Source organism: Diadema antillarum, unplaced genomic scaffold (genome assembly GCF_040938485.1).
Source record: "Diadema antillarum isolate AM-2024a unplaced genomic scaffold, OU_Dant_1.0 scf00000006, whole genome shotgun sequence".
NCBI classification, from domain to species: Eukaryota; Metazoa; Echinodermata; class Echinoidea; order Diadematoida; family Diadematidae; genus Diadema; species Diadema antillarum.
The window spans coordinates 1,751,296-1,778,020 of NW_027270895.1; the positions used below are offsets into that span (position 1 = coordinate 1,751,296).

General features: G+C 36.9%; 1 protein-coding gene across 9 annotated transcripts in view; it reads right to left on the reverse strand.

The window, feature by feature from the left end:
• The window catches only part of LOC139716116 (pregnancy-specific glycoprotein 22-like), a 102,763-nt gene that overhangs the window by 42,395 nt on the left and 33,643 nt on the right, over positions 1-26,725 (reverse strand). The window contains exon 6 of one of the 9 annotated variants that reach the window (XM_071627689.1): positions 827-889. The exons of the other annotated variants lie outside the window; for them this stretch is intronic. Within the exon in view, the coding sequence (XP_071483790.1) occupies positions 827-889 (63 nt within the window). The remainder of the gene's footprint in view (positions 1-826; positions 890-26,725) is intronic. 9 annotated transcript variants of the gene reach the window in all.

The window sequence follows — 26,725 nt, forward strand, 5'->3', positions numbered from 1 at the left end:
TGAATTTTCTTTATAATTTCTTTATATCGCTGTACACATGTGACATTACAAACTGTTGCAGTCTTCCCATCCAGTGATGGCGGCACTGAAACTTTAAAAATGCATAACTTTTGAATGGATTGTCTGATTTTCCTCAAATTTTCACTGATGTGTTCTAATGATATCATACACTCTCTCAATTCACATGTATATGAATGTGAACTGTTAACTGAAATTCAGAAACACCCCTTTATAAGGCTTCCTAACCATTCAATCTTAACCCATTGAGGACGAGTCCCGAGCATACTCGGGAAAGTGTCTATAGGAAATGCGTGTTGTAGCAAAATCAGCCTGTCCTCAACGGATTAATACTAACTCTAGGTCGTACCAAACATCTGGCATGTGACGAACTTCGGATTGAAAGTCGTCCTTGTTCCACACCTCTTGCGAATTCTTTAGCTCAGAAAAAAATTGTGCTAAAGGCATCTTCGAGAATTAAAGAAAAAATACCTCTCAAATATAAATTGCTTGTTGATTGAGCACAAAAATAACTGTATGTACAATACAGGAAACGGATGGGTTGAAAAGAAGAAGATGAATGCAGTGTATTGTAGCCTAAACTGGACTTCCTTTTAAGCATGTTGATGTGCAAAATTTTGTAATATTGAGGTATTAGTGGACAGCAGCTAGTCTAAAATTTACATTTGATCACGGCACAATTTGGTTTTAAAGCATGATTTTGAGTAATAGTGCATCAAGCATTTACACCGTGTACACACACACACACACAGACACACACACACATGTGCGCACAAGCAAATCTTTAGTAAGAACACTATCTAGGCACCTGTACGCATGTATTGACTGGGTGTTTGGGCTGAAGTCATTGTTGGGGTGGGTAACTGTAAAGCTGTTGGGAGCAAGGAGAGCATAGAATTTCATCAATTAAAGGGATCGTTTAGTTTTGGTTGAGACATAATTTCAGGTTTCAAACATTTTTTGGTGAGATACTGAGAAACCTCTAATGAAATAGGAAAGAGCATGTAATTCTATGAGGAATTCAACGTTTATTTGATGAAAATTGGTTTTGAAATGGCTGAGATATCCAAACAGAGCGATTCTAATAAAATGTGAGACCCATCTTTCATTATGATTGCCTTGTTTTACTTTGTTTTTGGATGTTTCAGTCATTCCAAACCCGATTTTCATCAAATAAACTTTGAATTCCTCTTAAAATGTTATGCTCTGTAGTATTTCATAAGTGTCTTCTTGGTATTCCATGAGGAATTCAACTGTTTATTTGATGAAAATTGGTTTTGAAATGGCTGAGATATCCAAAACAGAGCGATTCTAATAAAATGTGAGACCCACCTTTCATTATGATCGCTTTGTTTTACTTTGTTTTTGGATGTTTCAGTCATTCCAAACCTGATTTTCATCAAATAAACTTTGAATTCCTCTTAAAATGTTATGCTCTGTACTATTTCATAAGTGTCTTCTTGGTATCTCGCAAAAAGTTAAAAGCTATATTCTTATCTCCACCAATACTGTACCATCCCTTTAAAGCATCATATTATGCACAACAAAACAGTTTAAAAAGCAGCAGTTTGCTTTTCACCAGGTCATCATTTGTTCACTGCTTGCCTCTTGCGGACTTGCTTTTACTGTTAGTTGAAAACTGAACATACATTATAAAACATGAAACAAGAAAGCGGCATGAAATTTGCGTTCCTGTCACAGGGATGGACAATTTGGTAGTATTTCACTGCTTGTACAAGAATTCAAGTACCACCTTCACATTTTTGTTCTAGAGTATTGCAGCACACCTTCATATGTTGCTTCTATCAGGAGTCCTCACTCTTTCTCCTCACATTTTTTTTTTCGTAATCAACTTTATACCAACTAAAGAAATGACAAATTGATTCAAAGAAATGTGACACAAAACTAGAAAGAAGAAAATGACATAAAAATGTGATTCATACTGCAGATAAAAAGGAAAGTTCTTCTTATTGAATTACTTGGTCTGGGTAAGTCTGCGTTACTTGTATCAGGCACTTCATCTTCCCTTCAAACGGAAAAAACTAGCCTGTTCAACTCCAGACTGTTTTGACGCTTAGATTAAAGCAAGATATGGTGACAGTTTATCATGAAAGTTGATTATAATTATCATGATATAATTTGCATGGAGTAAGGTCTGCGTCAATGTACATTGGTGAAGAACAAAATAGAACTAACCATGAAATTTTGCAACAATAAAAAAATACAGTTCCAAACAAATACGTTGAGAAAATAATATGCACCCCAATCTTTTAAAGAACTTCATTATTGTACTAATCCTGCAAGCGACAACTCGATGACAACTTTCTTTTTTTAACGCATCAGGATATGAACATCTGCTGGTACTGTAAAGTACTTGACCGCTCCTAGTCAGCCGACAAATGATACTAGAAATAAAATCTTCTGAGTTGTGCTGCAAGCGGTGATTCAGTTTGAAGAGGCAACTTCAAGGACTGGATGTGGCACAGTAGCCGTATATCACCGGAGTCACTCTTTTGTTTTTTCATAATAAATGTCAGTATCCCATTCACAGACTTTCTCACATGTGTTATATCTTTACACACAAAGTAAATTCACACATACAGACACAGACACACAATACAACCCCCCCACACACACACACACACACAAGAAGTAAATGACAAGGAAAATCTTACTTGAGTATGATTTACGAACATCCAAACCAAAAGTAAATGCTGTGCTGTGAATATCAGTTTATACCAGGAAACAATGGCTATGTTCTGCATATATATTTTTTTCCATTATTAAAATCTGGCACTGTCATTATCATTAACATTATAATTTGTCACCGTAGTAGTAGAAGTGGTATCACTAATAAACTTTAAAGTCAGTTTTACTAAATAAAATCTAACTACATGAGACAGCAAGAAGTGATTGTAGATTCATTCACTTCTCAGTCGATTTTTAGTATTCTTCTTTGATTATTCCTAAAAAACAATCACAAATGATTAAATTACTGTACATAAATTTGTGATTGACGTAACAGTCTATGGGTTTGACTATAATTTATATACCAGCTCCATTTGAGAGTCATTGTAGCCAAGTGAAGTTTGGGAAACCATTTTCAAAAAGTGCAAATTACTGACCGGCTTAAATACAAGCACAAACTTGCACAAGGATGACATACATTGCATTTTGAAGGACTTGGTAATGAACAGAAGAACTAGCATTAAAATAAATGATTGGAATCTAGATATACATTTGGTAGTTGTTGAGGGTCTAACTCGGTGATATCAAAATAGACAAGAATCCTGAAAGTCACCCAGTACAATTCTATAGGAGGCAGGTTCATAATGTACTAGCTCCTGATTTTCCTTTCATTCAATTGCTTGGCCTTCAATATGCATGAAGTAACAAAATGAGGGCAACCTGCAGACTTCTTTGACAGTGGGATGCAATACAAATCCATTGCATACATGGTAACAAGGAGACTGGTGCTCATGAATTAAAAAAGAATAACAACTACATAACCCTTCCTTCCTTCCTACTGCCAGCTATTGACATGACTCGGATAGCTTTCTTCCACTTGTGTGGCTTGATTTTAAATAACTTGTAAATGAACTGAGAGCCTTGAGATTACACCGCATGCCCCTGTATCAAAGTTATTACTGCTCTCGAAGTATAACACTTAGGATCGCTTGTTAATAATGTTATGTCCTAGAATATCACGTTCAACATTGAGTCCCTAATTGCAGGAATGCGCTTTAATCGCCTCCGGTACATTGAGCAATTCATAGGAGCATGAGGAGGTTCGTAAATAGATAAACATCTACAAGTACTATCGCTCTTCAATGCCGCAATAGACATTTACTCTGTACTTTTAGAATTGGAGCGTCTCTGTCATGTCAGGGAAAAAGAGAAGAGAGAGAGAGGGAGAGAGAGGATAGGGAACATAGCAGGAAATATAAGGTGTGCGATTTACTCGGTTTCAATGAAAGGTCACTGCTAGATAAGTGGCTTGCCTCATGATTAAATGTGGGCAGCTATTCAATAAAATGTCCCTTAAATACCACTGCAAGAGGAGCATTAACTGAAGACCTGGCAGTTTTATTTATTTTTCTTTTCTTTTCTTCGCCCCAGCGAAGGCACAATAATGGGTGTCCTCCATGCCTTCACATCAGCGGCATAGAATACCAAGATTGAACCGCAGGAGGGTTGCACACATTCAATTTGAATCCCTCCTCCCCCCCCCCCCACTCTCTCCACGAAATCAGATGAGTTCCTTTCCTCGCGTGAGAATGAATGAAGAGAGGGAAAGGGGAGAGAGAGTCAAAAGAGAGGACATGAGCAGGTTGAGTTTTCACTTCATTTCCTGACTTCAGTATGTGCAGTTTGGATCCATTTTCTCATGCTACACAGCAGTACTTCGGGAGGTTTCCACCTGTCTTTCACTTTTAACGTAAAATTCCATCCGATCTTCAAGTTCAACTTCAAAAGGAAATATAATATATAAATGGGATGGTAAATGTTTCATGAATGTCAGATATGAAATATGAAAGTCATGGTGCCTGAAAGTTTAATGTGTTTTCATGAAAGAGCGGGATATCATATCAAACTGGTCAGAATTGCTTTACCTTATGCAAAATGTGATGAGGTGATGTGGCGATATAATTTGACCGTCTCAAAACTCTCATCACCCTGAATTCATCATTTGAAATACATTTTTTATATCAAATGTACAAAGAAAAAAAATCATGAACTATCCCCATCAACAACAAAAAAATCGAGGTATGTAATACTGTACAAGTGATAACACTTGAAAGCAAACAGGCTGAACTTGTTAATAATCTATGATCTATTAAAAACATGTTTATTTCACAAAACCTCTTGAGTGCAATCCAGTGGGAGAACCATGAGACAATGACAATCCTGATTGATATCATTTTCATATTAATTCAATATATGAGTGACCAAATAATACTTTTGTGGAAACATGTGAAACTTAGGCAGACCATTATAAACTGTCTTCATATTTCATGTCCAAGTTCAATGATTTTACAGGTATTGTTTACCACTGGAAGTAGTGATTTAAAAATTGTCCAAGTTTTCACATTTGATGCATGCAATTTGTATTTGTAGGTCATTTGTATCAGGGAGGTTGTATCACAAAACATCCTACCATATAAAGATTTTGCAATAAAGCCTAAAATATATTTAAGGAGATATCACTATTTTCAAACCATTACTGCAGATGGTTTATTAGCTAGAAACAATCTTATTATAACTATTGTACGTAGTTATATCTAATAATACTTTAAGTAACATCGATTATACTGATTAACATATTTACATTGGTTTTTTTTTATCTCGAACTCACACTTTAGAACTACTTTAGGTACTACAGCTGGGTATTTGTTTCATATGCAAATGGTAAATAATGCCTTTAAGTTTGTTATTTATGTTTGAAGATGGCGCTGGAGTAGAATTGCACTTTAAACACAGCTAAACACATACTTACAACAAGAGAGATATCCGTATTATATCATAGCTCTTTCATTTTGTTGCTTCTTTTTTTTTGGGGGGGGGGGAGGGAGTTGACAATGAGGGCAGTACATGTGTGTTTGCATACATCATGGTCCTCCTGCTTCCCTTTCCCCAAGATAAGAAAAAAAATTACGATATGTGTCATCATGGATTGAGCAAATGGGCCTCCTCACAGTTGAGCTTATCTCTGAGAAGGCAAGGGTTAAAGTAGACACGTAACTGCAATGACTCACACTGACTTCCTTAAGCCTCTTCCTGTCCCAGCCCGCGGGGGCAGCACTCACCTGGGAGACTTCGGCTTCACCAAGCAGAGGGACGACGGGCGTCCATTGAAAAAAAGGAAACCGCACCGTTGGCTTGTGATTTCACTACAGGTTCTACTGCATGAGGGTGGCAGGTCTCTTTCGTGCTACATTAGCCATCAATTGTTGTATGACTGGCATGAGATTCTGTGCGACTTATGACATTTGACAAGTTTACCACTGCAGGCATGCTATGTTAAACTCACATTGATCTAGAACATAAACTCTGATTTCTGCTTTTTCTTCCATTAAAGCATCAAAGTTCTCATCGAGTTTATACCTCGGATAAAGAAGTGATTGAGGGAGCTACATACAGGATAATGAGCTTTTCTCCTTTCCCAAACCACTCACCAGTGATAATGAAATACTTAGACTGCAAAATGTTTCTTTTCAAGTCCAGATTCTCAATAATAGCAACATTGTTCCAACAGCAAACATGGTTTTTATGTCAACAGAAAAAAAACCCATCTGCTTGAATGTTGATTCTAGCAGTTTCCTTCCCATTTCATCAAACGGAAAAGAGATCTACTATTTGTCATTTACACGTCCTCATACACCGATACAAATTTTGTAGAGCTATCTTCTTCAGGGTTACAGTATGTAGAATCGTAGTATCAAATGGTGTGACTACATTTGTATGACATCAATGCCATGTGATATTATAGCAGCGTGATACAATTAACATCAATGATCCTATTTTGTCATGAGACTCCCAAGGGGGGGGGGGGGGGGGTTGAGGGATATTAAAGGCTTAGAGAATGGGGGTAAACGACCTTGATAGGTGGTTATAATCTGTTGCAAACCATTCAGGAACGCTTTATGCACCTTGTAGCGGAGTTATACAACACAGTTGAGGTAGCATATTGGGAGATCAGAGAGATGATCAAATGGTTTGCATGTAAATATGGATACATTTCAAAATGCATGAAATTTCCTTGAGGAATTATCCAGATACTACTGTAAAAGGATGCGCATGGATGAATTAAAGATAAGAGGATATTCATGGAAGCCCATCTTTAAGGTTTATCATGGCCTTCCGTTTGTTGATGTCTTGCCAACAAAACAAGACAGGCACGTCTTCATACTTAGTCTGTCAAAAATCAGATTTGGTTCAAGATTCAAGAGATTCAAGATTCAAATTTATTTTCACCTCCATCATGGTTGCCATAGTACGAGTCTTCCTGAACATCCAATTTGTTGATGACAATTTGAAATTCTTTGAAATTATAACTTGTTGATGACAATTTGATGACAAATTATAATTTGTTGATGACAGTTTGATGACAATTTGAAATTCTTGGAGCATACTCTCCTCATACACCCTACATTGGCACCGATGAGAAGAGAATGACTTTGATATGATTGGCACTCGGGAATGGCAGGTGGGTTTTAAATGTTTTAGAAATGCTATAACTTCCTTCTTTTTTTTTTTACATAGTTCCTAAGCAGGATTGACATGAATTAAGATGGTAAAGAAGATGAGACGCAGACAGGAAATGAAGTATACAATGTATCAAGACTTGAACTTAGACTACCATTAGTTTATGCTGAATTCTACTGGCCTCCATCTGGAGCACATTGCACTGAACAAATGCATTAATGAAAATGTAAGGAAGAAACAAATTATAGAAGAAGTAAAAGGCCTCTGCTGATTTTTCAGATCTATCCACTGATATGCAGGTAAAGCTCAGCGAACCAACAGGAAATTATTCATTTTCTTAAGGCTGCAGTATTGTAATAAATTAAACACTCAGACACTTCTGATTAGTATACTTTGAAAAGTGGGTGCAATTTATTTAAATTAAAATTCCAAATTCAAATGAGATTTTATTTCCAATAGCACATTTTTGTTGATACAAGTTTAAGGAGAAAAAAATTTCAGTGTGTAGTGACCAATGCCATGGTGGGTAGAAAAGTTGTTCTGAAGCATGGGTTTGTTTTTGTTTGTTTGTTTGTTTTACACTTGTGCTGTAGCAGAGATAATTTGTCTCTTGAGTTTACATGGCCTAAACTAAATTCACATGAGATATCAAGGATCGTTCAAGCTATGTGTAGAAAATGCACTTCCCATACACCTAAGTTTATGATATCAAATTCTGAATAATTTTCTGGAATGAAAAAGGAAAATGTTTGGTCTGTAAAATTGTTTCTGTCTCTGCATGGTCCATATAATATGACAATTCATGCCATCGCTTTCCTTGCACTTGACTATCTTTTGACAAGTCCATCCGTGGGGCTCTGACTATGTGTATAGGGTGCTTAAAGGTCAACAAATGTCTGCTTCATAAGCAACAATGTGTGCAAATCAAGAAACCTGGCAAAGCGCTGTACGCCTTGCGCCGACAAGACTAAACAAATCTGGAGAAGCCGATCGCCTGCAGGAAAGAGTGACGGTTGCTCGCATCATTTGGTGCGATGCGAGAGCGGGGGAAGACGAAAATCCCCCCTCCCCTCTCCCCATAAGCCTCCCAGGCACATGATGAAAATGAATGCGGGCAAAGCATCCACTCAGACAATCAAGACATCGCAGGAGGTGAACGAACAGCGGAGAAGAACAGTACCAGCAAAACTTTGCATACTGAGACTTCATTGCCATCCTGCTATGCACTATGTCCAACCATGAAGCTCCACGGTCCAGCCAAGGAGCTCCAACTACCGGTATAAGCCATGGCGCAGGTGCGAAGTGGTCCTTCGATACAGCTCAGACTAACCAGCAGAAAGAGGAGGGGGAAGCTAAAATTACCAACGGTGCAACATATCGATATCTCCCAGCTGCAGCACATGAGGAACATTGATTGTGCTTTTTATGTCTCTGGCCAGCTACAGACAGAGTTACATAATCTAATTAGGTTTAATGGATGTTCCTTAAATAGAGAGCGAGGGGAAACAGACATGAACTGCTGGGGGGGGGGGAATAGTTATAGGATCCTGTTATTAGAATATGATGAATATGCAATGACACAATCGTGATAGCAATGTATACAATCTTGATAGCAATGTACACAATCGCGAAAGCAATGTTCAGAGGTCTAAAAGGAGGATGTTGCTATGAAAACATCACACAGGAAACAAAGGATTCACGGTCTGGAGTAAAAAGGAAACAGTGCTGAGAACATGATTACATATCATTACTTTATACAGTTATACGCTATCCACGTCTAATTGAAAAATAAAGCATGTTTTTTCTTTTGAAAGACAAAAAGCACACTTCCTCAAAACAGTGAATAATGATACAATGTAGCCTCCAATTCAAATCTTCTTTGTTGTATTAACCCGTTAAGGACGGGCTAATTTTGCTACAAGACGCATTTCTCATAGACACCTGCCCAAGTATACTTGGGATTCGTCTTTAACGGGTTTAGCCCTGCATCTTTCCATGAAATCACGTTTGACCTTGCAAAAACTGCTGCAAAATGCAAGCCGAATGCATAATACTTGCAGCGAAATTCAAGACATTGATCAGACAGAGTGAGACTGCGTAAGGAAGACTAAAGGTATTTCGCACTCCTCTTCTCTCCTCTGCACATCATGATTGAAGTGAGTGCATTGCTACCACCCAATACATTATGAATGCATGGATTGGATGATGAGTGACAACAGTACATCCATATGATGATTCAGTCTTTGAGTTTTTGCTCTACACTTCACATCATCCCCTCCTCAGGCAGCTCAGTTTGAGAGCTTGCTTTTAAAAATCTGCCATTGCAAGACGCACTATTCTATTCTAAGAAGGATTCTATGTTAAGAAGTAATTCTGAATCTCATGCCACTCTCACTTTTCTTTTCTATTCTTTTTTTCACCGCTAGGTGTATGGAAGACGTATGTAGTTTGCCAGCAAATTTACGGCCATGTACATCAACAGAATCTTTCAACAGAAACTTAAAATATGAAAGAGCATGCAATTTTATGAGGAATTCAATGTTTATTTGATAAAGATTGGTTTTGAAATGGCTGAGATATCCAAAAAAGAACGATCCTAATAAAGTGTGGGACCCACACTTTGTAACGATCGCTTTGTTTTACTTTGTTTTTGGATGTTTCAGTTATTCCAAACCCGATTTTCATCAAATAAACTTTGAATTCCTCTAAAAATGGTATGCTCTGTGCTATATTATAAGTGTTTTCTTGGTATCTTGCAAAAATTTGAAAGCCTATTTCTCATCTCAACCAAAACTGTACTATCCCTTTAAAGACATATTTATTCTTACTGTAATGTAACAATATTGGAGAGCTCTATATAAAGCGCCAAGAGCTGTTTTATTGATTATGTGGTAAATATAAGCACCAGTTTATTATTATTATCACTATCATTATTGTTATGAAAGACCATGTGGAAGAATTAATTCAACTTTTCATGACTCAAAACTTGTTGACAGAATGCCACATCATCTGGTTTTCTGAGGGTTTCTACGTAGATGGTGATACCAAAACAAAGATATTTTTACAAATCTCATTAATAGAAAGTGGCAGATTTATGAACATTATGCCAGAGTATCTGCTAGTGTTACAGAGTCTTGTGGTGGTGTTTATGGAGCTGCTTCAATGCAGCAGAAGAAACATATATTACAGGCCAAATTTGAAAGCACTTTTAAATTAAATTGATTTGCTTTTTACCTTTGACCCTCTAAAGGGAGCATTAAATGCTTATAATATAAAATCAAGCAACCACAGACTGAAGGCGTAAAGGTAGGGGATACCTTTTACAGACCTCCCAAAATGCAGCAAAACATTAAATATGAACCTCAGGGGACTTGCTTAGGCCACTGCTTAGAAATTTGGAAGTCAACAGTTATCTAAAATTTGAATAATGCACAAAACTCAACTACTCAGAGCTCTGTGTGTCAGCCACACTTAAGCCTTTTTGTTGCAGTCTCCTGTATTTGTTATCTATAAACACAAATCCAAAAGTACAAGAGCTGATGTAATAACATATAGAGTGTGTGGCAAGAATGTATATAGAAATGAGGCTTGCGTTGATGAACTTTCTTCACAAAATATACATGATGAACACACATGCAGTGCATGGGTCTGCAAAGCTAGCCTAGTAATGTACTGGAATTTACGGTGAGCCCCGAAAAAAATTCAATTCAAAATCTAACGGTCAAAAAAACGTACTAAATGTTACCTTCCACTTTCAATACTTTATGGGAGTTTCTAAAATGATACTCTCTTCAACATGCCACTGTATTTATACAACTCTTCATTTAAGGCATGCAAATGGGATTCCCTACCTTTAAAGTCCCCTCAAAAGACCCGGGCAATGAGGGAAAAAGGGCCTTGCCCAGGGGTGCAACCGCTGCAGCATTGGGATTCAAACCAGGGACCTCGTGATCGACAGTCCATTGTTTGATCCACTGAGCCTCAATATAACCCCTCGATATTAACCCGTTGAAGACGAGTCCAGAATATACTTGGGCAGGTGTGTATGGGAAATGCGCGTTGTAGCAAAATCAGACCGTTCTCACTGGGTAATAAAGCTATTAAACAGTTCCTATTCCAAATTCGTCATTGGGTCAAGTGGTCATATGAACTATTAAAGCATTTGAGTTTTTTGTACTTTGATTCAATTTTACAAGTCCATGTGAAGCAAGACTTGGTGGTCATTTGTGCAAGTACTGTGACTAAACCCTTTTGGAGAAAATTTTTGTAGCAATTGCTGTTTCTCTAAAAGTGAAGTAAGTAAGGTTTGAAAATGAAGTATAAACTTCTTGTGTTCAAATCTTTAAATGGAATATATATATATATATATATATATATATATAATATATATATATGATATATATATTCATTTATATATGCAAATTGGTTCATAGCATATGAAGAGAAGCCCTGATAACCATAATACTACAAATGTATGTACAGGTTTTCCTGCCTATGAGGGCAGTATTTAGTGTAATTATAGCACTTTACTTTTATGAGCCCTGACAGGACCTGAACATATCAATTCCCCATTCCTCATCATCCCATTGTTCCATGGTTCTCTGTCACTGTAGTGAAAGTTGTTTGATGTGCTTCCAGTTTCTTTGGTCAAATAAACAAGGATGACAATATCCTATAGATTCCTATATCTTATCTTTCTAGTATGACACATTATTGACAAACTGCAGACATCTCCATACAAATTCAGAACTGATACTAAAACCATCAAAAGTACTGTAGCACTAGCCATTAAATATTATGATGGGTTTAATATTCACTGAAATGTGATACATGAAAGGCCATCGATCCGCCAGTATTATTCTCTGTAGAAGCACAGACACAATTTACAACAGTTCGTCGTTGAGTGAGAATGATAAGGGCGTTAAGGTGCCTCGAACACTATCCCCCTATTCAGATGCATGCCATTTTATACCAAGACTCGATAACGAAACGACGTATAAAGAATCATCATATAGCCGACAGACCGTTCAGACACTAATTTCGACCTTTCTCGGAAACGTCGTATAGATGTGCACTTTCATACAGGCATGCTGTTATAGTCATGAGTGACAGCTATGGGGTCGCCTTTCATGCGCGCTCCCATTAAGCCCCGCCCCGTTATACCGTTCTATGGTCGCCATACGTTCAGACGCACACGGAATGCTGATTCGCTATCGAGTTCTAGTTGGAAACAATACTCTGACCATCGTTTCGCTATATGTCATTTCGTTATACGTCGTTTCGTTAGTCAGCGTTCAGACATATATATTCATCATAAAGCTATACCGTTTTGGTATAGCTATACCGTTCTAGTATAATTTTTTTTTTTGTCTGAATGTCTGTGTATGTCTTTCCTGACAAATTAATGCCCTTATTATTCTCAACCGACAGTTTCTAGATTTATATAGATGCATGACAGCTTCTCAGGTGTCTTCAGCTTCTTCTGTGAGTGTGTGTAGGTGAATGTGTGTGTATCCTACAATCCTATTGGACAATGACTGAGAGTAATGAGATGCTATCTTACTGTGTCACATGACAACTCACTATTAAAGGGATGGTACAGTATTAGTGGAGATGAGAATTGGGCTTTTAACTTTTTGCGAGAAACCAAGAAAACACTGAAATAGTACAGAGCATACCATTTTAACCCACTGAGGACGGTTTGATTTTGCTACAACACGCATTTCCCATAGACGCTTGCCCGAGTATACTCGGGACTTGTCCTCAACAGGTTAAGAGGAATTCAGTTTATTTGATGAAAATCAGGTTTGGAATGACTAAAACATCCAAAAACAAAGTAAAACAAAGCGATCATAATAAAAGGTGGGTCCCACACTTTATTAGAATCGCTCTGTTTTGGATATCTCAGCCATTTCAAAACCATTTTTCATCAAATAAATGTTGAATTCCTCAAGGAATTACATGCTCTTTCATATTTCATAAGAGGTTTCTCATTATCTCACACAAAAAAATGTTAGAAACCTGAAATTAGGTCTCAACTAAAACTATACAATCCCTTTAAAAGCTGTTCCATTTATCCAGAAGATGTACAATATCCATCAGTTTGATTTCTACCTCCACCAGTAGGTGAAACCTACAACCAGCGGAGGTTATGTTTTCAGTTCCATATGTTTGCTTGGCTGTCCATTGTGTCTGTCTTTGTGCAACATTCTGCACAATGTAGATCAGGCAAATTTGCAGTCTTTCTACAAATTTCATTTTTTCTTTTGCAAACAATATCATGCAGACTTAATTAAGATGGAAGCAAGCCTGTGGGCTAGCCACAAAGTTGGTATGGTTATGCATCAGTGGACCAATGTGGTTGTTACACAAATGATAAAAGCTATAGAGTAGTGAGAACTGCTAAATCTTCCCAAACTTGACCTTGATTCTACGTCATCAAAATTCTACAATGCATGAATAAATTTGATCCACTTCTTTTTTCTTTCCTTATCCCCTCTCTTGTGTCTTAAATAAAGATAGATAGAACATGGTAGGGATGAAAAAGAGGGTGTTTTCACTGAACTCAAACAAAAAGGACAAAACTAAGCTAGCCCTCATTGGTAAAGCATTTTCTTTGCTGTTATTACCTCCGCCAAGGGAGGAGGTTATGTTTTCGTTACCGTTGGTTTGTTTGTTTGTTCGTTAGTTAGTTAGTAGTAATAGTTAGTTAGTTAGTTTGTCTGTGTGCAAAATAACTCAAAAAGTAGTTAACGGATTGGGATGAAACTTGCAGGAAAGTTTGAAAATGACACAAGTAACAAACGATTAACTTTTGGTAGTGATCCAAAAATTTTGGGGGAATTTATGAAGGATTTTTGATATTTTGGCAGGTAGGGTCAATGAACTTGGAGTTCAGGCTGGCATATTTGAGGTTTGCATGCGCGCACTAAAGTGCGTGCTCTAGTTTCTGCTAGGGCGAGGTGCGCTGTGCAGCTGTGGGTTTATGACGTAACAAAGGCTTCTATATTGGGAAATCGGGCGACTTTCAGCACACAATGCTATAAATACGTATGGGTGGAAATCACTGATATCTCTATGGAAGAATAAGATCAGTGGTGGAAATGAGCTGCATGCTTGCATGGCGGAGGTCTGCGCTCTCAGAGTGCTTTTCTAGTTCTTTATAGAACAAAACCCAGCCACATGACCAAGACAACGGTCAATTGCATGTCTCATACAGTTTTAGGTTACAGCTCTCTAGAATCATCTGACCAAGAATCAAGTGCTTGGAGGAAGCTCATAATTGTACTAGTCTATGCACCCAATCACTCCACAAGGACACCCTCCTAAAATTTTGTTAAAACGCATTCATCTCTGGAAACGAAATACATACAAAATGGCAGACGTGGATACGCACAGATAAGACAATGTCTGGTATTGATGCATGATGCCGATAAATTGTACATCCCGTCTCAAAGCAACAAAACCTTGGCACCTAAATGTTTCCTTTCCTGCACAAGACTTGAAAAACAGTACAATTTACAAACAATAATGCAAAAAATTATAATTTTCTCAATGTTGCCGAGTGGGTACCTATGGACTCCACATCCTACTCAGACAGTGACCAATCTATTACAAGTATTTCACTATGTTACTTTTACCTGTTCAGTGAGTTCAAATCTAACCACGCAAGTGGGAGTGCGAGTTTCTAGCACCATGTTTCCCCTCGTCAAACTTTACCAGACATTATCAAAAACTTAATTGCAGCAATATCAAGGCTAGCAGTACAAGTACTGTAAAAGCAGAAATTTTTGCACCATTAAACTTTCTCCCTTGGCCAGGTGAAATGAATTTTGAATGTTTTTAATTTCGTGGACAATTAATTGTTATGACAATCCAGCCAGCACTTCTAACAGCTCATCAAGTCTGCAACGTAAGGCAGCACTTGAAAACATTATTAAAAAGGTATTAAATTGATTGGCATGAAGATATTACTGCAAGTTTTAATTTCACACTAGTTTCATGTCACACAAAATGTTCAAAAAGTTCCACATTGTGAGAATTGCCACTTTAACAGTACTGCTTGACTTTGTACTGGTTAGCATGACTACCTGGCAATCATTACACATACCTGCCAAGCTTAAAATTCAGTGAATCAAGAAATAAATGAGCAGAGATACTGCATAAAGAGGAATTTTCACCTATCTCCAAACATCACTACATAGGGTATTTACTAAAAGTTGGAAAAACAAAGTTGAATAAAAACTCTTCTTTCTTGGAAAAACAAAAGAATCACAATAAAAATGAGGAACAGCTGGCAGGTATGCCACCATGTATTTAATAGAACTTTGCAAATGTTTGTCTGCTTTCTGCTATGCAAGAGAGTTCTGACTCCATTCTCATTCACAAAACTTTGACAGTCTTGTCACAAAACTGAATGTTCCCTTTTCCTGGCAATGTACTGATGCCTCAGGCTGACAAAAATAGAATGAGGAACATCAATGTTACAGGTAATAACGACTGACTTTAATATGACTGCCCCATGCAGAGGAAATTGTGTGGGTGGGACAGACAAGCTTTTATCACACAGTACAAATCAGTGTATCAAACATCGTGTACAAGTACTGTATACACATAGCTGCGTCAACATCCACCAGCTATTTTGATGCAATATGGTATTAAAACATGCTTCTAAATTTGGCATTTTCCTGTCTATTAAAAGCACTAGTATGATAAAAATGGAGACATGTGATGGCTTATAATTTCCTTTATATTCAATACGAAAGTAACACATTTTTATAGTTTTTTTTTTACACTGCAATCCACACAAGGGGATTAATAACATAAATTCTACAAAGCACACCTCTCTCTATAATCTTTTAAAAAGTTTCTATTTGGTATCGAATGCATCTCATTTCTTTTTTCTTGCTCGGTTGAATTGCTTGAAGAATTTGGCATAATGTCGACTGGTTTTTACTCTGTACAGGCTAATCATTCATTTTATCTTTAATTTCTATGTATGAGATACACATGTACCTCATTCGTCATCAAAAAAAAAGGAGTAAATTATGCATATAAACTGATGAGTAAATTACAATGTAAATCAACCCAATTCATGCCATGATGTGCATTTTGGAGCTTGATTACCCTGTTGAGGACGGACTGATTTTTCTACAACGCACATTTCCTATAGACACTTGCCCGAGTATACTTGGGACTCGTCCTCAGCAGGTTTAAAACACAAAATTTTGATAATAATTATGTCTCCCTGGTACATTACCTACAGGTATCACCAGACAAAACTCAGTACTATCCTTGTGACAACTCTGAACCTACGAACTTGACTTCTTCCTTCCCCCCCACCCACCCTCACACACACACACACACACACACACACACATACACACACACAGACACACATACAATAGTCACCCATGAATCATGATTGTAGCCCCCTTGTAACAAGGAAACACTCCTGATAAAGTGTGAACACAAAGGCAGCTGAAGAGCCAAAGATAAGTGTGTCTACATCTGTCTACACAGCTGTCTTCTCAATTTACCATTTGTTGCGCACGTACTGTACACTTCATGCCTTTATATTCCTGTTATCCTTCTCTCTGCGGTGGAACTGTGATCTGTGTTTATAAGGTGGCAGACAGTATAACAGTAGTTCTCATGCCACCACAAGAACATTTACATGAGTTTCAAAGCATTTGAAGTTTTCTACGCTCACTTCTATTTGTCAGCACACATAAGAACTGAGAAGTATACTAACAACTGGAAGAAGATATATAGTATATTACAGTGAAAAAAGGTTATAATTATGTGATTAATGCCCTTGTGTGGACAGCTGATGAGTAAAGTAAAAAGAATTGCTATGTAGTATTGCTCCTATAGATAAGATAAATATCACACCAAAATGTTAATATGATATAGTATGATGTAAACAGTTCAACTAGAACAAACAGTTGCAGGAAGGGAGCAAAATCCTAAAGCAGTCTGCCCGGGATACCTGATTTCTATGATTTTTTCTCCTCCAATCTTTTAATAGCACAGACAAAGAGGCAAGCAACCATGACGTTCAATTAAACTTGTAGCCATCACTCGCAAGAGAAAGAATCTTATGGCAAAGTGCCTGAGCCAAGTCAACCATGCTTGACCAAAAGGCAATCAAAGGTAAATTTCGCTTTGATACTTGAATCTAACCCTTGTATGACTGACTTCTAAAATAAGTATTGAGCGTACAATGACAGAGAGAGAGAGAGGATTACCGGGAAATTAGGGTAAAGAAGTCAAGGATGTTGAGTTGCAATCCTTTAAAATCTTCTTTTATTGTAGCCTTTATGGGATGTTAACATGCATAATGGGACATTAAAACCCCATCTGCAACTACCCTTGCAACAGTTACGGGTCAAGAAGATCCCATTCGGGGGCAAATCTTTGTTGTGGAATATAAAGGGTGAATTTCAGTCAGGAACTTGTTTGCAAACTGTGAATGCCAAGGAAGCAAAGACCTTTTAACCCCATTTTTTGGACAATCCCAAGTGATTCCTGTTATCATTCCCACTAAGCCTCAGCATGCTTGTACTTGAAATGACTATAATTATATAAAGGATTAAACACTGTTGCCATCACTGGCAATGCATTTTTGGAGTGCAGCTCTCACTAGTCTGCTCAAAATACCCACATTTGAGTATTTAAAGGGATAGTACAGTATTGGTGGAGATTAGAATTGGGCTTTTAACTTTTTGCGAGATACCAAGAAAACACTTATGATATGGTACAGAGCATACCATTTTAAGAGGAATTCAAAGTTTATATGATGAAAATCGGGTGTGGAATGAATGAAACATCCAAAAACAAAGTAAAACAAAGCAATCGTAATAAAGTGTGGGTCCCACACTTTATTAGAATCACTCTCTTTTGGATATCTCAGCCATTTCAAAACCAATTTTCATCAAATAAACGTTGGATTCCTCATAGAATTACATGCTCTTTCATATTTCCTAAGAGGTCTCTCATTATCTCACCAAAAAATTTTAGAAACCTGAAATTAGCTCTCAACCAAAACTGTACGATCCCTTTAAGCAGCAAGTGAATACACAGAACTGTCTGAACATCAGTGCATTTTTGCTGAAGTATTACACTTTTAAAGGGATCGTATCGTTTTGGTTGAGACCCAACTTCAGATTTCTAACATTTTGGGGTGAGATAATAAAAAACTCTATAATGAAATATGAAAAAACATGTAATTCCAAGAGGAATTCAACGTCTGTGTGATGAAAATTGGTTTTGAAATGGCTGAGATACCCAAAACAGAGTAATTCTAATCAAAGGTGGAACCCACCTTTTATTACGATTGCTTTGCTTTACTTTGTTTTTGGATGTCTCAGCCATTCTAAAAACAATTTTCATCAAATAAACTCTGAATTCCACTTAGAAAGGTATGCTCTATACTATTTCAAAAGTGCTTTCTTGGTAACTTGCAAAGAGTTAAACACCCAATCCTCATCTCCACCAACACTATACTATCCCTTTAAGCAAGGGCAGTCGCTTGTTGTGGTATTATCATAACTGTTCTCTAAGAATTTCTATAAATTCTGTCGTAATTGTTTTCATATACATACACACTCACTCGCACAAACTTTGTACATTTGAAAAGCATCGTCTTTTATCATGAAATACTGTCTGATACCGAGTGATTACAGTCAACATGTACACTGTATAAACAATGCCCAACTGAATATTATTCTACTGAGAGATTTCTCTGTAGAATAACATTTCCTTGAAGAGAGCTTGCGGTTTAAACTAAAAGATTAACATACTTTGCCCATCACCTAATCACAGAGCCATTTGCTTCAGTGAGTATGGACAACTGGATGAATAACAAATCTCTATTGTTTAACACGTAAAAGGACACCATCAGCATGAATGTACTAGTGACTTATACCCTAAGAATGTTTAGTGCATTTTTTCTTTGTACCTTTGTTTTTCTCTTTGCGGTTAAACCACATAATGCCTGAATGTATCGTGGAGTGAACTCGACTGAACACTAATCGTTTTACATGTGCCCTCTTTTATCACTCACATATAATTCATTGCACAACAAAGTTTGTGTGCTTGCTGTGGGGAGGTTTTAATAAATAGCTTTGTTTCGCTACAAAAGCAGTTTCAGATATCACTTCGTTTCATAAGAATGATGATAAGTAATCTGTGTTTGTTTGCTTAAGAGTGTGTGTGTGTGTGTGTGTGTGTGTGTGTGTGTGAGGGTAGATTTGGTATGCATCCTAAGTAGCAGTTTTACATAAACCTGAATTTGATGTACACTACAATTTCACAGTTTAAGTAGTTTTGGATGAGATAGGGTTTCATGTTTTAAATTTTTGCACGATTACTAGAAACCACTTATAAAATATCAAAGAGCAGATAATTCTAACAGGAATTAAAAAGCTTATATGTGATGAAAATGGGTTTTGAAATAGAGTAAAACAAAGTGGTCCTAATAAAAGGTGGGACCCACCCAATTATATGTATAGCTGAACAGGAAGATCACATACAGAAGCATGCCTAGGAAAGTAAATCAAACAAAATGCCCTTCTATTTCATGTAGTTTATTCATAGATGCTGGCAATGCATAAAATATTTAATTGTCAATTTCACCCAGGGTAACTCTAGTACTGTATAATTACAATTGATGGTAAAAATAGCATTGTCCTTTAGATCCAGGGCAGCCATTATGATTATTACCCGCCAGTATTGCTAGCTCAATTACAAAATTGCTGTATTCCTGGGTCATGGGGCATACAGAGGGTTGGACAGCATCCTGTCTGTAGGATTGTGCCACACCCTATGTGCAAGATTTGAACCTTGTTTGTTCATCATGAGCCTGATCCTCTATACCACAACACCCCAAGACTTCACTAAGGAAAACAAACATGTTGAACATGCCATTTCATGATGTGGTCCAATGAGTCAAGAGAGATACTGTACAGTATATAGAGAGAAATCTATTCTGGAGCTTTGCATCAGGCTTTCCTTATTTCAGTTAAGAAGTATTGGAGGGTCAGTTTTTTATTTTTTATTTTATTTTATTTTTTTTTGGGGGGGGTTCATTTTGATGGTTACAAAAAATATCAAGCTGCTGAATTTCCTGCTTAAAAGATTTCTGCACATTTGCCATAATTTATCATAAATACAAATTGTTGTAATCTTATCATATTTATGGAAGAATTGCAAGGACCAATATCTATGTGTACAGTAGTTGGTCTGTACTGAAAAGAAGTAATGATACAGCTGACCATGAGAGCCCTTTCATGCTGGTGAAAGAAGAACTTGTTTACAAAGTACAGTTTACTTTCAAGTTCAGAACTTTTCCCCAAGAACACTTTGACAGATAAAGGTACTAGTATCAAATTTATGATACATTCACATATCGCTCTAACTGCTGATAGGTCATTGCATTTGAAGAGTTTCTTTGCAAAAACCGATAAGTCTATTTTTGAAGATTTTGAAGTACGGTCTCTGTCATAAAGTACAAAATAATACATTTTAAGTGATATATTGGTCACTACATATACAGTGTAGACACATTTTTGAAGTTATGGTCAAAAGAAGCAAAAAATGTCTTATTATCCTTTTTATTTTTCTTGACCTTTAATCGCAAATATCTCCATTTGGCAAATATGGACTTATCGGTTTTTGCGAACAAACTCTTCATTTACAGATTTCTGAGATTTAGCATGCAAGCATTCTTGTGTCATCATATCGAGCTCGTTTTTTGATTGTCTGAAGGCTGGTGAAAGACATGACAGAGCAACCTACAGAAATAGCAATGAAGATCCATTAATGTCAGGCATGTTCTTTTGCTGAATAATCACAATACAGAAAAAATAGCGTACCCTCATCTTGTTCCACGTATTAAAAATGTTTCTTTTTATTTTGCAATTTAATCCCTGCCCTACACTACTGATAGCCCCTTCTCAGATTCGTCTGAAGAAAAAATAACAGCAAATATTCACAAAGTCTACATCGTTACCAACAAGCAGCATCTGCTTACTCATGAATACTGTATACGCCAAATATTTTGTGAGGTTTTTATTTTCGCGAATTTCGCGAGTCGTGTGCCATTCGCGAAATGAAAGACATGCGAAAAATAATGACTCTGATCCCGATAAGAATGTTACGCACACCTCCGTTCAGTACAGTACTCCACGATCACAAATTTAACACCCGCGAAATTGTCGGGAAGTCCCGATTCGCGTAAATTTAGACTCACTAAATGTATGGCGTATACAGTATATGATTAAAGACAGCATAATATTTAAAATACCATGTGCTATATGCCACTTCCATATAATAACATCAGGTGGGCACATTACATGTATATACACATAGAAAGACTGAGTGGATGTTTCTACTGTTATTTGTTCATTGTCCAGTGTTGCCGGCATGCTCCTGTGCGTCTTCTCTGAATGTCAGAGTACCAACACTAAATGTGCCTTCACTATGTTCTGTTTCTATCATTGTCTGCCCTAATAAGTGTTCTATTCCTACAATACGGACACTTGCTCAGCAAGAAAACAAAAATGAAAACAAACAACAACCCCCCTTTCTTCTTCCTCCTTGTGGATTTTTTCATCATTCTCTTTTCACCATTCGGCTTTACACGTTCACACAATGATGACTATGAATGTGCAATGCAAATCCCCATTTGAGGCGGCTTAGTTCCAGCCCAGTTACCCAGGTTGTCACCCTACAGTCACACTCTTTCTTTTATACACTTACTCACCTTCTGGTTGAGGAATAGACAGGAGTGTCTGAGTAAGCACAGTCTACTGCAGCATGGCATGGCACAGAAGTCAAAAGGTTTCCTCACTGGCTAGGCCACGAGTTCACGACAAAAGAGTTCGGTGAGAAAGGTGTCAAAAGCACTGTGCTGCAACTACAACACGCAGTATGATACACCCAGGTAAAGGGGAGGAGGTAGTGTTCACACAACAAACAGTTACTTTACTTTACATGAATGTGTGAATATACTGCACGAACATGGACCAATTTACACTTATAAAAATTGTAGAAACCACACTATAGTAGCATGTACTGTAATTCCAATCAGGTTTTAATTTGTATTAAATGTGGCTAACTATAACGCAAAAAAAAGAAGGATTGGTTGTCTAGCTTGTGGATTTTGTAGGCGTACTGAAAATATGTTTGATAGAACTTGGTTATAATCTAGTGTACCATTCAAAGAATGGTTTATTCTAACCCGCTGAGGACGGACTGATTTTTCTGTAACACACATTTCCCATAGACACCTGGCTGAGTATACTCGGGACTCATCTTTGACAGTTTAACCCATTGAGGATAAGCTGATTTTGAATGTACCATTAAAAGAACGGTTTATTTCAACCCATTGAAGACGAGTTGATTTTGCTATTTAAAACTTGCATTTCCCCTCAAGACACCTGCCCATGCACTGTAAAACATGATATATTCGCAGCATGAAATTTTTGCAAATTGGAGCCGACAGCCTTTTTCGTGGCATGAAATTTTCGCAAATTGCCACTGGCATTCAATGCATATAGCGTAGACAAGAGCTTTCGTGGGCATTTTAATTTCACGAATCTTGGCAATCGCGAAATTTGCGAAATTAAAATGCACGCGAACATTCCTCGTTTTACAGTACACTTGAGACTATAGTCTTCACCAGGTTATACCCTGTCTATGGGGAAATCGAGCATGGTAAATCCAGTCAATCATAGATTCCATAGATTCTGAAACATTAAAAAAAAAATTCCATAGCTTTATATTCACACAAGAGACTATGGTGGTGTTTCTGAGCCTACAGCTATCATATTTTGAACAAGCAAGCATTGTTTAAAGTGATCTCAGAGGAATACAACAGAAGAAGTAGGCATATCTTCAAACATTTATAATCACTATTAAACTAGTTCTATGCATTTCATCTCAACAGAGCTGAGCAACTGTTTTTTTCCCCCTGTGAGATTAAATCTCCTTTCTGGAAAGAAATGAAGTGAAGTGTTATCCTCTACGAGCAAAGCCCATGAAGCTGCAAATTAAATGATAAGCCCAAGGATGAAACATTACGCCTACACACACCCTAACCACATGCAACCATAGGACGGATCGCAGGATTAAAGAATCACCACAAAACACGGCAGAGTATGACAACAGTATGACGCACAGACGTGAGAAGACGTCAGGTACTCCGGTGCCTCACATGCCACCAAAATAAGTTTGACGCAAAGAAGAATTACTTCCTCTCCGCAAGATAAGAAATAGAGTGTGAGTAAAATAGAGTAGGGGGCAGCTAACCATTATACGTAGATAGACAGGGGGAGAATGAGAGGAAAAAGAAGAGTCATTTAAATGCATCATTAAGCGTGGGACAAATATCATCGTTAAGAGCAAAATAACGTACGATAATAAGTCAGCTCAAAGGTCTGCATCCAATGAAGCATAGCTGATCTGTTTCTCCAAAACAGTTTCAAACTGACCTTGAAAATTCCATTCGCAATCTTGTTTATAATCCCTCAAAAGGTAGATAATTAAAAAAGCAGACATTCAAACATTAAGTCTCTTCATAACGGATTCTGTCAAAAAATGATAGTCATTATTAACTTTGTTCTGTTTCAATCTACACTGTATGGGCTACTTTCAAACCTGAGAACAGCAGAGGTATAAAAGTACTTCCCAAACACCTGGTCACAGTTATAACTCTCTGTGAACTTTGTAATTTGCAATAATACTCCCAATCAATGACCTACAATTATTTCCTTTATAATCTTGTTCGTAATAGTCCTCTAGATCCTATCAAGAATCAAAACATGAGGTTTAACAGCCTCCTTTATAACCACTCCTGTTGTAATAATGATTGCAACTTTGTTCAAGGAGGTATTTCTATAAATACCATTACAAGTACTTCCTTTGGTTACCTTATGATGAAATAATCAAGCCTCTGGCATGTTTTCTTACTTTAAGATGAAAGTTTTCTTTTCCTTAGATTTCTCAGACTCACACTTTGAACAAAAGGACAGAATATGCCTAGTAGCTGCTGCATGCGCTATGGATTGGACATTATTGGATTTTTTTTTTTCCAAGTGGCTCAACCACTGGCTTTTCAATAGTTATGATCAGCTATAATTGGTTCCATTCATACAGTGTAGTCCCTATTTCTCCTTTATTGCAAGAATATCAAAAGCTATTTCACTTGTGTGTTACTCATGATGAGTTGTGTCTATCAAAATTTTACCACATTTTACCACATCCTATACATGGCGGCCACACTATTATGTCCACAAGCAAAAATTTGCTTGAAGGGTACAAGCACTGTATACTGCTTTGATAGGATCATTGGAGAATCAGTGAAGTGTGCATGATGCTATTTTCCAAAAGCCCATTGCAAGTGACCTTGAATCAGCACTTTACAAATTTGTACAAATTTGTCCAGTTCATAAATTATGAATAAAAGGGCCATAGGTTCACCTATATATGATGTTCAAATGCAATGTGAGATTTTATGCATGCAATCTAAAAGGTGTGTACTTGCATTAAAAAAAAAGCCTTTTACATTCTAGATGTACCACATTACCAGACAACAACAAATAACAAACTTGATTTTGACTGTCATTATTTTCATAGAGTATATATAACATACACAAATTATAATATACTGTACAAATATCAGACTGCTTTGAGGTGCATAGCACTGCTAAGAATACCACCAAGGCAAAGTAGCTTTAATCATGATCCAATAGAAAGTAGTATAAAATTAAAGGGATGCAGTATTGGTGGATATGAACAAATCCCGTTTAATGTTAAGATATCTAGATTCTAATCAGGTTTAATGCACTGTAAAACAAAACGATCGTGAAGTTGATGTGCTACCAGTCAGGAATTAAAATTTCATACATAAAGTATTATTTCACAATTCACTGAAATGAATTGCTTGTGCTCTTGTAAGATATGCTTGATGCATCTTGTAAAACTACAAGATGACTGCTGGGCAGTATAGCAAAAACTATCTACTGCACTTCTGACCAATCAGAATCATGGATTCATCAAATGAGGTAAATGAAAAAAAAAATGATTTATTAGCTAATGTATCACAATATCAAGACCACCTGAATTCTTCCTGCATATTTTTTTTCTCATTTTTTTTTTTAGAAAGACAAATCTTTTATACTAGTATTATTTTTAGCAAGAATAATTTGTAAGACTTTTGGTGTTGAAATGTCTCCACCATACATTCAGCAACTCATTGCTTCTATACTAGCTTTGTGCCATAAACGACACCAGAGAAAAATGGAAGAATAATGTCTTTGAACTCAATTCATTTGTCATACAGCCGTAATACTACATGTACATGTACAGGGGACACAAATACATTGGAGAAAAACACCACTTTGCTCCTTTTTTTTAATTGCACTGGAGTTCTCAACTGCTTTATCGAAGACAGCATCTGTCTGTCACGCATCATATCATAACCTGAAAATATCAACGAGAGACTCTCTCTCTCCATCCACCCCCCCCAACCCTGATCACCTGCTGTTACAGCAGATGACATCTAGATTGTGTTACAATGTATTTCAGTTCTTTTCTTCTTCTTCTTTTCCACTTTCTGCATTTGTGGCTCCGAAGGATGATGCTTACTAGCCAATGCATCACTTATGGATTAATATAAGATGACAAGATAACATTTCTACGCAGAGTTTTATTCTCCATTAAATGTGGGTATAGATTGATACTGTAATTTGATATAAATGTGGGATGAGTCCCGAGTAAACTCGGGTAAGTGTCTATGGGAAATGCGTGTTGTAGCAAAATCAAACCATCCTCAATTTAATAATACTATCTCACAAGACTATGACTTTTTATTCAAAACAAAGCATTACGGGGAAAGTTTGCATGGATTACCAATAAACGCTGATGAAAAATCTTGTTATAAAGTGATAAGGTACATATGTGCTCAAAGAATGTATAAAGGGTTTATTGATATAAAATGTAAAAGACATGAAACAGGTGCAGAGCTCAATATCAAATCGGCAATGGGCAAATTCATGCATCTATATTCGGATGTTGTTGTGGCCAAAATCAAAAGATAAGGAACAGCTATAACAAATCCCACCATTTAAAACAAAACAATGCACTGATATGTGTAGATTAATAATGCAAACTGGTGGGCATTGAAGTTTGGTAGACTCAGTCAATAGTGAAGAAGAACACACAAGAAAAAGAGGAAGAAGAAGAAGAAGAAGAAAAGAAGGAGAAGAAGAAAAAAAGAAGAAGAAGAAGAAAAAAGAAGAAGAAGAAGAAGAAGAAGGTGCAAACAAAAAAGGACCAAATGTGTTTAATATTCAAGCAACATGTAGCAAATATGACTAGGTGGGTCAAGATACTATAATGAAAACAAACGCCTTCACACTTGATGTGAACAGTAAACATTGCAGCTGAGAACCAGAAGAGCGACTTATGACTGTAAAATACCAACGAAGTATGCTTT